At 42.3% G+C, this 12,370-nt stretch overlaps 1 protein-coding gene across 2 annotated transcripts; it reads right to left on the bottom strand.

The window, feature by feature from the left end:
* Positions 1-6,690: 6,690 nt before the first annotated feature.
* On the bottom strand, positions 6,691-11,313 carry LOC147904209 (glucan endo-1,3-beta-glucosidase 2-like). 2 transcript variants are annotated; one of them, XM_087385331.1, is made up of 4 exons: positions 10,952-11,313; positions 8,797-10,035; positions 7,670-7,697; positions 6,691-7,301 (listed from the first exon to the last, which is right to left on the bottom strand). In XM_087385331.1, exons 1-4 carry the CDS (start codon positions 11,046-11,048, stop codon positions 7,196-7,198), a joined length of 1,470 nt encoding a protein of 489 aa, XP_087241457.1. In that variant the 5' UTR covers positions 11,049-11,313; the 3' UTR covers positions 6,691-7,195. The 2 variants fall into 2 exon arrangements, with proteins under 2 accessions (XP_087241457.1, XP_087241462.1); XM_087385336.1 differs by lacking the exon at positions 10,952-11,313 and adding an exon at positions 10,733-10,797.
* Between the last annotated feature and the right edge of the window lie 1,057 nt (positions 11,314-12,370).

Raw genomic sequence — 12,370 nt, 5'->3', positions numbered from 1 at the left:
AATCCCATAACCTATAGTCCCTACTGGACTCACTGTATCCAAGGAAGATACACCTCCTCGATCGGGAACCATGAGCATAAGCCTCATAGCCAAACACACGTAAATGCTCATAACATGGTGCCCTGCCTATCAAGAAGTCAAATGGCACTCTACCATCCGAAGATCTCCTGGGTGACCTGTTAAGCAAGTATGCAACTGTCTTACATGCCTCATCCCAATAGCATTCAGTAAGACTTGCCTATCGTAGCATGCTATCAATCCTGTCCAATAGAATTCGATTCATGCCTTTTGCCAAGGCATCATGAGTAGAAAGATGAGGAGTGGTCAACACCCTCCTGATACCAAGTGTATCACATAGATGCTGAAATCTAGGAGAGGTAAACTTTGCATCACCATTAGTCATCAAGCTCAATAGCTTCTTTCCTGACTGATTTTCAACATTACCCAAAAAGCGTTGAAATGTATCATATACATCATGCTTCTGACAAATCGGATATACCCATATGTACTTTGTAGCAGCATCAATAAATGTCACAAAGTAAGAGGCACCACCCAGTGAAACGGTAGGCATAGGCCCACAAATTGCACTATGAACCGACTACAATGGCTCAACATACCTCTCACTAACTGTCTTCTCACAAAAGAGGATCCTGACTGCTGACCATCATGACAATCATGACATAAAATTTGAGAGACATCCATAATAGGAATGTATCTCAATGTTGTAAGGGCTTCCATACCTGCAGCAGACATATGTCCAAGTTTGGCATACCATAAACTAACTGATGGCTGCTTACTAATCATAAGCATCTGATCCTGGACACCTGATACATGCAATGCATAAGAGAATCCAACCCGTGATCCCCTAGCCATAACCAAATTGCCACTAGCAATCTTCCATGCATGATCACCCAAAGAGGCATGATAACCTGCCTCAACCAACTATCCAGTACTGATCTTGCTCATAGCAAGTCCTGGTATATGTCTAACCCTCTGCAGAATAAGAATAGAGCCACTTGGCATAACAAGGTGGATATCCCCATAACCATAGACATCCATAGAATGATCAATGCCCATCAAACTGCTCTCCACAATGCATTCCTGATATGCACTGAACCATGACCTATGAGGGGTCATATGACATGAAGCACATGGATCTAACATCCAATCATCGAGAATGGGTACATTAGTGGCCAAGAAGGAGGTGTCAGACATAGACAAAAGAATGCCTTCATCACTGCTACTGTCAGTGGAAACCCTAGCATCCACGCCTTGAAGCTCAACATGCTTCTTCTCCTTCTTCCTGTCATTCTTAACCTTGCTCTTCTTCTTGCATTTTCTTAGCCATTTCCGGCAGTACTTTTTCATGTGGCCATACTTTCCACAATAGAAACATCTAACACAAGTCCGAGAGCTAGACTTGCTCTTGGAATTCCCCCTTGAACATGACCTGTTTCTACCAATTGATCTAGCTCTGGAGTGCATATCAAGGCTGTATTTCAGCCCATCAAGGCATTTCAACCCATCATGCTGTAACATAACACTATCATGGTCATACATCTGGCATATACGAGTATAGAACTCATATGCATGGCAATCTACACCCTATACACCATCCTGTACCTGCAAGTAGACTGACTTCAAGAGTGATGACTGAATGATAGAGCATGCTTGCTCATCCATGTCATCCCAATCACTCTATTTAATGCTATTAGGCTTGACACCTCTGCATTGAATGGGCTTATTCTGCCTCTTCTGCACTAACACATCATAAATCTACTCTTTCTAATACTGAAAGTTCGATCCATCCAACCTCTCAATATCAAAGAGGGCACTACCACCTGTAGATGCCATATCTGTGTTATAATAGCTCACAACCAAAGAGTAGTACAATGCAATAGGCAACCCAAATGACCAAAAAATATAGTGCTATCTGACCAATCAGGTCTCTAAATAAACTGGCTGATCCAAAAGCACTCAGCCATAAGGAGGCATAAACAAGAATATATGCAGCCCAGTAACCTGCTAATGCTTGGCAATCCAAGTAAGCAATGCATTGAACCAAATGAGCAATGGCAGTAGGAGCCCAGCTCAACTATTCATAAGTCCATAATGGTGCGAACTTTATTTATCAAATAAGGAAGCCCAAATGAGGGCCAATGCATCTTATGTGTCGCCAATTGCTGCAAATGCTTTGTCAAGTACTAGTGTAAGGCTTGCTACTTACCCTTCTCTTTGCATGTGCTTATGTACATGAATGAGTAACTAACGCAAAAAATAAGGGCACCCTTGCCTCATGAAATTTTATTATTTAGAGTGCCTTGAAATGCCACCATTTATTGCCCAAACAAGATCCTTGCCAAAACCAATCCTCTCAAGTACCTTCTAAGAAACACCCCATCTTATGTGATTATAAGCCTTATTTATGTCAAATTTAAGCCATATTTATGTCAAACTTAGGAATAAAAAACTTTATCATCTAGAGACAAATTTTGGAGTACAAATCCTCGATGCTACTTGTTGGGAAATTGAGCAACAAGATCTTAATTTTGCTAGCACGTACTGTAGTAAAGAATTGACAACAAATGACATTGAGCATTGAAATGGATCTCCATTAGCTATAGCATGTGTGAACAAGAAATGACATTGACATGAATGGTCTCTTAGGGATAAGCATTGTTAACCCAATGTAGAGCTTCAATAAACATTAGGGGGGATTTGGAGTGAAAAAGGGCCAATGGATTAGGAAAATGGATTAAGGGCTAGCCTCGGGCTAGCCAAGCCTAGTTTGGGCCCCAGAAGGAATGGATTAGGAAACAAGATTAAGGCCTAACCATGTCTAGTGGTGGTCCCATCATCCCTAAAAAGTCCATCCTGCTTAGACTTTGAAGATCCCCACACTTGCCAAAATACATAGCCCTTTGGTAGGTTTGTCCACTACCAAAAAGTGCACCTCCTTTCTTCTAGGTAGGTCCTTTACTCCCAATAGCTGTTGTGTGCATTTCACAAAAAGAAGAAGAACTTTGTCAAAATTTACCCAAATAAGCTAAAACTCATTTCAAACCACTTCTCAAACCATCCCTATGCACGTAATCCCTTTCCTAGCCCCACAATACATCCCAAAATTATTTTCCAATCTCAAACACATCCTCAAATCCTACATCTTATCATGGCCTCAATCTATAATATCCAGCATAAAAAGGGAGGTTAAGTCTCCCATTGAAGCTGAGATCTTAGATAAATTAGACATACAATTACGTATGAGAGGGAGGAGAAAATATCATGTTGATCTAAAAAGGGGCCCCTATGTCATAGGGAAAGAAGGGCCTTCTAGTAGACTGCTAGATAGACTCTTCTAAGTGCATACTCTTACACTATGGTACTCTAATTATGATTTCAGTTTACTTTTTAGTATATATTTTCAAAGGAAAAGTTGGATGTGGTCCATTCATGTGGATTACAAGGCTTAAACAAGTAAAGCAAGGTCACATCCCTAGCCATGTTGCATGAACTAGATTTTCACTCAATGAAGTACTTTCAAAGGTGAGATCGCCACACTAAAACCTTGTAATGTGTCGAGATGTTTGTTAAGGGATTGATCACTGTCTACATGGAAAGAGGGGATGAATTTCTGTCTGCTGCAAATCAATTTGATGCAATACATGTACTAAAAATAAGTTATATTCCACTTGTAGAGTTACATTTTTGAATCATATGCCTTGATCTCTAGTTTCTTTCAGTCTATTGAAGAAGATCATGGAATAATTTTGGTTAGATTGTGACTATGGTCTCAGCAAGTGCAAATGTTTTGCTATTAGATTGTTGGGGAATATACTGCTCATCATGTTCAGCTATTTATATATTTAAGGGCTTATTGTTAAAAAGAACTTATTGTTCTCTCCATTCATGTCATTGAGATTCTATGTGCACTTAGATGCATCATTAGATGTCCCTCGAAGGAAGCAATGAAGACACAAATGTATTCTTGTTCTTATGAGCAATAACCCAAAAGTAGGAATGGAACTTGGAAACACAAATGTCTCCAAATTATTTTGTTGAGGGTTTGATTCATAAATTCATGAAAAAGTACATAATGTTAGAATACATTGGTAAGATAATGTTTGGATTATGTTGTCACTGTCTCTCCCAAGTCCAGGTTTTGAGGGTGTTGGTCACCTACGATCGTGTCATTGCTCATTGTAGCATAGGTGTTCACACATGTATCATAGGTTCTTGGGTCCTATTTCAGTGAGAGTGTAGGCTCAAGTGTGGAACGTAGGTCTCGTGTGTGCTCAAGTGAGAAAGAGGGCTCAATCACAACGATCAAGGGAGGCTGTTGTAGTTGACATACGGGGTGATCTGCTAGATGTATTTTGACCATTTTTGGGGCTATTTTGCTGGTGCAGATGAGTGCTGTAAAGGGTAGCAAACATACAAGGAAGCTACTGTTGCTGTTTTTATGATAAAACAATCATTTTCAGGATTGAATATCTCTTTCCTGGTGCGGAATTGCACTTTGTGCCGAATTGGAAAGTTGTAGTTCATAAAACATACTAGAACTTTGCTTTTGGAAGCAAGTTGATCTAGTATACACTGCAGGAGTTATAGCCTCTACAAAACCATAAAAAGTTACAGTCTACTGTCTATTTGTGACCAATGTGTAGGAAGCTGCTTTTCAGGTGAGAATATCTGAGAATCCACAAAGATTTGGCTCTTGAGGTGAACTGACAAGTTGTAGATCTTTCTACAAGCTACAACTTTGCTGTTTATAGCTTTGGCATCGAGTCTTTTGGTGAAAAGATATCACTATTCAAAGATAGGGACAGTGTGTTATCTTGCCCAAAGTGGATGTGAGGTATTGTTGTAGGAATTTCTCTTGCACAATAGTGAATTGGGAACTCACAGTAAATTACAGAAAGTGATTGGGATCTCACTTGAGTCCAAGGGAATTATTGGCATTTTGGCAAGTCACTTTGGCACATTTGGCAAGTGGTGAATGCTTGATTTTGATGCCAAAGGGTTGCACACTTGAGGTGATGCATTGGTGATGCAGTAAATGCCATTTCGATGCATTATGTATTCGCATTGGTGGATGCCGCATTGATGTAAGGTTACTTGGTCCCCATTGAAGAGTATTTGTCCTTGAGCATATGCAGCGTGCACATCCATTTTGTCTCTTCCATATGGTATATCTTGCAAGACATTATGCAAAAGGGTTTTATGGTAAGGGGGCAAAATTTCCATGCGTTGAAACGTGTATGGTTTGAAAAATAGACTAGGAGTTCATTAACTTGAGTTCTCGAATGCTCATTACAGTTTGGAAGTCGTAAATGTTATTGAATCCATACATGGGCAAGCCTAAGTGTTAAAAGCGCTCTCTCTCTCTCTCTCTCTCTCTCTCTCTCTCTCTCTTTCACAGTTGCAAGGAGTCGATGATCTTAAGTTCCCAAATAGAACTGTCCTCGATATGGCTTCTAAAGAAAGTCACAGAACCACTAAACATGCTTTCTTCTCTAATTCTCTCAATCTATGATTTTTGACTCTTTGAGTGCACGTAAAGCAAAGCCAAATTTCTTTCCATCTAAAGTATTTTCCCCCCTTCCCAAAAACACAAATAGAAAATAAAAAAGTATAACATTTTCAAAGTTTGCAGAACAAGTAGAAATCTATTCCTGAAACCTAAATGAGGGGAAGCTGTAAATTGGAAGAATGCCTAAAATTGAAAGTTCGTATCAGCAGTACCAAGAACCTCTGAACCAATTTTCTTTAAAAATAATGCCTAGTTATTCACAGTCAGATATTATACGTACTACAGACTATTCTAAGTTGTTCTGATTACAGTTATGAACTTTTTGTATCCTTATTGTATTTTGTTCTCGTTTTGACTATGATGATACTTATGATTGTTCTGTATCCTTACTGTGTTATACTTATGATTGTTCTGTATTTTGCCCTTCCTGGCTAGACATCAAGGTATTCAAGCCTCATTTCTCAATAGCCTGACTCATGAGGAGACTATTGTAAATAATTTGAAATTTATCATGACCGTGGATATGTAGATAGTCCCTGGACAACAGGTTTCAACCCAGCAATCATTAAGGAGATACAGGCAGAACTGCACAAAGGCCACAAGGGCAAACCTCAGATATTTATCAGTCATTTTCAAAGTTTGCAGAACAAGTAGAAATCTATTCCTGAAACCTAAATGAGGGGAAGCTGTAAATTGGAAGAATGCCTAAAATTGAAAGTTCGATTCAGCAGTACGAAGATCCTCTGAACCAATTTTCTTTAAAAATAATGCCTAGTTATTTACACTGTCAGATATTATACGTACTACAGACTATTCTAAGCTGTTCTGATTACACGTATAAACTTTTTGTATCCTTATTGTATTTTGTTCTCGTTTTGACTATGATGATACTTATGATTGTTCTGTATCCTTACTGTAGTTTGTTCTGATTATACTTATGATTGTTCTGTATTTTGCCCTTCCTGGCTAGACATCAAGGTATTCAAGCCTCATTTCTCAATAGCCTGACTCATGAGGAGACTATTGTAAATAATTTGAAATTTATCATGACCGTGGATATGTAGATAGTCCCTGGACAACAGGTTTTAACCCAGCAATCATTAAGGAGATACAGGCAGAACTGCACAAAGGCCACAAGGGCAAACCTCAGATATTTATCAGTCATGAAGATATTGCGGCGTGCTTTGTAAATTAGTCTCCAGAGTTTATGTTCAAACTCCACAAGTACAAGCTTGAAGCTACTTCAGTTGTCTTAAAATCCAATGAGCGAAATAAAATACACAAACTTACCTGCCTCATGGTGAGGTGGCTCAATAAAAGCTCTCAGGGAATAAATTTTGCAGCTCCAAAGTCACACTAGACTTGGGCATTGATCTAGAAACCCTTTACAGTTAAGGCAATAGCCATCTCAACCAAAGGTACAATGGACATCCGAAGCCACTTGATGGCCTGTCAAAAAATTGGGCTATACAATACATATGTATATTCATGCTAACCAAAAATTTCCTCCGAATAGTTGCTGAACTCCGAAAGAATGACCTCTACTCTCTGCAGTGACAAATGTTGAACACTCCTGTATCTTAAGTATCGAGGTTCACCACCTCCACTGCAACTATGACTTTGTTTCCTTGTCTTGGCAACACGTTCTTCTCAAATAACACGTAACTACAGCAAGTATATAGGCAGCAGAACAGACGTAACTAGCCATAGAGGTTCAGAATAGAAGCACTTTCTGCTTGCCCCACCAACAGGAGCTCCAACCTGTCCAGCCCTGAAATTTACAACCATGACAAATATCACGATGTCAGCTCTTGGGTTTTAAACTGAGAAGCAGCATCCAAAATTTCCTACGAAATCCACCATTCAACAGCCAGATAGAGAAACTCAACGCACATTACATAGCACATTCAAACTCTGTATATAAAACAATTCTCTCTCTTCTCTCTAATCCCAAAAAAGAGCAGACACAGATGTAAATGTAATTTGCATGAGCTGCTTCTGAGCTAACAACAAAGAAATAGACTCTCTCATGGTGACATTCAAGGTGATTGACCCTCAGAAGAGGAATGATGCTAAGTTTGATACGCATACTATCTGCTAGGCCCAGAATCAAACTTATGAGAAAAGACAGTAAATTACCGAAAAGGGTAGGCGCACCCAGGATAGCCTGCACAAATGCAAACGGGACACACATTTAGAGGATGAGCAGGTGCAATGAAAGAAAATTACGAATCAAACTTACTGCACAAAGACATTTCTTTGATTTTTGTGCACTAGCAGAGCTACAAGTAAACCATTCACACAGTGATGTCCCCCAACTTGAATTTTATTGTATAAACACTGCACCACTTGACAAAATCTGATAAAACAAGAGTGCACAAGTGCATGTGGGCACTCCCTCCTAGTATAGTGGTAAAGCAAGTGCTTTTGGATGCAAAAGAGAAAGCAAACGATTTTTGAAAGGGCATTGGGCTATTAAAGGTAATTTTTGTAGGATGATCTCCATAAATGGCAATTTGAAGCACGCAACTCAATTAATTTTTTCCCAAAAGGAGTTCAAATCCTCTACTGTAGGACTACCTCTAAGGAGGCAGTGCTAACAAAGATAAAGTGTAAGCCTCAGGGATACCAGAGCTGCCTGCACTGCACTATACGTTTCTCACCAACATGGTTTGCTAAAGATGGGTCAAAAAGCAATTGTTGACAATACCAAGTCCCACAGGGCCAGAGGTTTGTAACTCATATAAGCACTAAGTCAGCCCTAGCACACCTCTACGACACTTTCCAACAAATGATACAACAAAGAGATCACCAAAGGTCCAAGAGCTTTCGCCATCAACAAGGGCTGCCAAAGGCTAAGGTCAAAAGGGACAGTTAAAAACTTTTTATAAGACATCAAATCCTCACCATCTTCTAAGCTATCACAGTGCATGGCAATCCCATTTCAGGTTACACTCTCAAACAGAATGCTCTTGGACATTGCAAGATCCCCACTACAGTCAAAGACACGGTTTCAAAGCAAGTGCCATGCTGCTGGAGGACAACTAGAGGACAACAGGGCGAGATTAAGTACATCAAACAGTTGTATCTCAAGCAGAAACATCCTAAACTGATGTAGACCATGGCGTGCCTTCCCCCTTCCCCCCCGAAAAAAAAACCCATACAAGTCTAGGTTACTTAGGCAGCCTTCTCTTGACCCAATGACAATATATAAAGTAAAACAAGCTGAATATGGTTCCACATGCATGATCAAGCGGTACACTTACTTGGGTCATCATATGTGACTGTGGCTGTTCCTCCAAAATCACAGGTTCCTGAAGCATGTTGATGGATCTGATAGTAACTGTTGAACGCGTACGAGGCATGACTATAGACACTATTAGGTACAAAACAAGGACTCCCAAGCTGTATGGGTCCACAGTCTGCACCGCCGAATCCACATGCCCAATCCAGAGCTGCCTGTAGAGCATCAGGGGTTGCATATTCTTTGCCAATACACCAGGTCTTATCAAAAGAACTATCTACAGAGACTTGCCCAGACTCTGCCACAGTGTTGCCGTTACTCGGGGAACCACGTATTTGAAATGGATGCCAGTTCACTGCATATGATGGTGCCAACAGATCATCCTCATTTATCACTCCATTTAGGAATGTTATTATTGACAGTCCAGGCTTCAAGGGGGTACCAATACCACTCAACAAATGAGCCTTCAAGTTGCTGACATACGTAGCAGCATTCTTACCAAATGTAGTCACCTCTGCCTGTTCTTTTGTACCCCACCCAGTCTCAGTTACCACTACCTGAATATCACCATAATCAAGGGCAGTCATGGCAGTAACCAATGCATCGACAAGAGCATCGAATATGTTGGAGTAACGGAGGCTAGCTTTGGAATCATAAAAACCCCTGTTTGGTTGCAAAAGGGTAAAGTTGACGTCAAACTCATGCATCACAGACTCATAGAGCTGGACAGGATAGACATTAACCATAAAGAATGATCCTGATCCCCTCAGAAAATTCAGGAAAGGCCGTAGAATGGAGCTTGAATAAGTTTTATTGAACCTGCCACTGGATGGGGGAAACGTACTTTCCAATAAAGACATTGACTGTGGAGCCGAGACTTTTATAAGCACATCCAGTCCAAAGTGATGTAAGGCTGCATGGATATTCTGACAAGCTGGGACAAGGTATGCAGCAAGATTTGGATCATGACTGACGACCTCATTGCCCACAGCAATGGCTGTAATACTTGTTCCAGAGATGTGAGTCAACACATGAGTTTGCACCCAGTTAAATGCTGCAAGTCGGGACTCCCCAATACCTTTTACTTCCTGATTTAGCACTCCCACCATCACGTCAATTCCTGTATAAGAAAATGCCTGCAGGACAGCAGCATCTGCATTGAGCAGCCTGATTTTTGTGACCTGCTGACTCCTCAGTAGTCGAAGTGTATTTTCAGAGCTATTGTAAACTGTTCCATACACTATTCCCACAGGGGTTCCACCTGCCAGACACCACGATTCACATCGTGAGGAAAGTTATGCCAATGAGAACGACGGACAAAAGCTATCTAAACAAGAGTCGAGCTCTGAAGGTTCAACACTGACAACTGTAGACACGGGGAACAATATGAGGCAATTCGTAGCTCTGTCCACGGCAAATGGCCCCGCGTCCTTGTATCAATTTACAGAGCTGAATTGAGTTACCTGAGGAGTAGAGCTAATTTAAACTTGGCGAATTTCTACCAAACATATTGCGGCTGCCGACAGAAGCAGAGCACCAATCGACATGCTCCTTGCATTGATAATATACTGAAAAGTAGCGACAGTGCCAAACCTAGCAATCAAATGCTCTCATCCGAAAACCTAAACAATGCTTAACGTCCGTTTAGACCGGAGCAGAGCAATAACGATGCCGCACTTTGAATTCTTTCTAGGGCGACCATAGCGCAATTCGCTCGAAGGAGGCTCCCCATGTCCTTTCAGGGTAGGCCGGTTTCGATGATGGTTCACTCATTACCATGGCATCGGGGACAAGTTGCCAATCGCACATAAAGTGCGAGAAGAACGATGGGCCAACTACGAGTATACAGCCCAGGAAATGGGTAAAGGAGAGGAGAAAGAAGCGTAGAAAAGGAGAAGGGAAAAAGCGTGCTGCGTGGGCAGACTGGAAACTTAGATTGGAGGGATAAAGGTATCTACTTGATCAAGTTGAACGATAAGAGAGCAAGAATGAGGGAGTGGGAGCCGAATAAATGATGAGCGAAGATGTGCACAAGGGGGGAGCAAGGATGTAAGAAGCGGACGGGGGGGGGGGGGGGGGTGGTGATGGGATGGGATGGGAGGGTGGGTGGGAGGCAAAGGGATGATGAGGAGCAAAGAAGAGATAAAAGGTATGAATGCAGTGGAATGGAGACGTACCTGTCTTGCAAAGAGGCAGCAGCAACACGCAAAAAGCAGCCAGAAGAACAACACCGGAAGTGGTGCTGGAGCGCCAAGGGCAGAGAGGGGCCACCATATGCACGATTGATGGATAGATCGATCGATCGCACTGGATTTGCCGTCGTGATATGTAAGTTATGGATGATGTTTGTTGCCTGGTGTTGGTGGTGGTGGAGGTGGAGGTGGAGAAGAAGGTGCTCCCAGAATATTTTCAACCTGATCTACCTCACCCTCCCACACACAGTCGCTTCTTATGCTGTGCTGCACATCAAAGACACTGTTGCGGAAGCTTGCTCGCTCAGCTTGCTTTGCCTATGGCTATGGCTATGGCGCCTCTTGCTTCATCATCCACACTCTGCCTATCCCTTCCCTCCCTCCTCGCCCTCCCTTCACACATCTGCTTCCTCCCCCCCTCACCTCCCATTCCTCCTCCCATTGTCAGCTTTCCTCCTCCCTTTCACACGCATTCATCACCTCCATCGCCACTCCTCACCTTGCTAGTACACCTCGCTCAGGCTTCCACCCCTCCACCCACCTCTCTCCTTCTCCACTTCTCATCGCTCCTCAATTTCCAGCTCTCTCACAACCTCTCTCTTCCTCCTCCACCCACCTCCCATTCTCATGATCCTCTTCTCCTCTCTCAAAATTCATCATCATGCTCTGCTGCACCATTTTCTACTCACACAAGCTTCGGATTTGAATTGGGCAGACCGCTGCAGACTCTGAAACGCTTCACCTGGCGAAGCTTCGAGTTCGAATTGGGGAGCGAGCGCGTCGCGCAGTTGAATGTCAGATACCACAAGCTAGGCCACACTTGGCGTCCCGGCCATCGCTCCCCGCCCCTTCACGCGAATAGCCACAAAGTTCAAACACAGCATGTTGCTTTCCAAATCTGTAGCTTAAAATGCAAAGCGCTTCCTCAGTGCTCTCACATCCCATCAAACATTTCTGTGCCCCTGCGACTGCAGAGATTGACCTTCAAATTCCTTTCAGCAGCAATTTGTTTTCTGAGAAATTATACGCCGCCGGCACCCTCAACAATCTCGATTCGCTTCTCAACCGACACAGCAGACTACTCTCTCTTGCTGTCCTGTACGTACCTAGCATTGAATAAATGCTTACCGCTACAGCCCCTCTGGCATCTGGAAATGTTTACAAGTCCCGAGGCCTCGCCCTCTAATACCCGGGAGATAGCGGCCGGCCAGGGCCCGGGACCAAAAGTCCTCCTTACTTTGGCGCTTTTTTTTTTGTTTCGAAATGCAGTGCTAGCGTCGGACCAATTCTCAACAACATTGAAAAAGCTGACGCTCCGCCACAGTAAATTGACGTGAGGGTGCAACATCGCCATGCCAGCATGCAATTTGCGACGTCCAAAATTTTGAATCCCTCCTCAGCATA

This window comes from Dipteris shenzhenensis, chromosome 2 (genome assembly GCF_047967505.1).
Source record: "Dipteris shenzhenensis isolate YYH24624 ecotype China chromosome 2, Dip_SZ_1.0, whole genome shotgun sequence".
NCBI classification, from domain to species: Eukaryota; Viridiplantae; Streptophyta; class Polypodiopsida; order Gleicheniales; family Dipteridaceae; genus Dipteris; species Dipteris shenzhenensis.
Note: the sequence above shows the minus strand (reverse complement) of the source record. Positions and strands in the feature narration are given on the sequence as shown.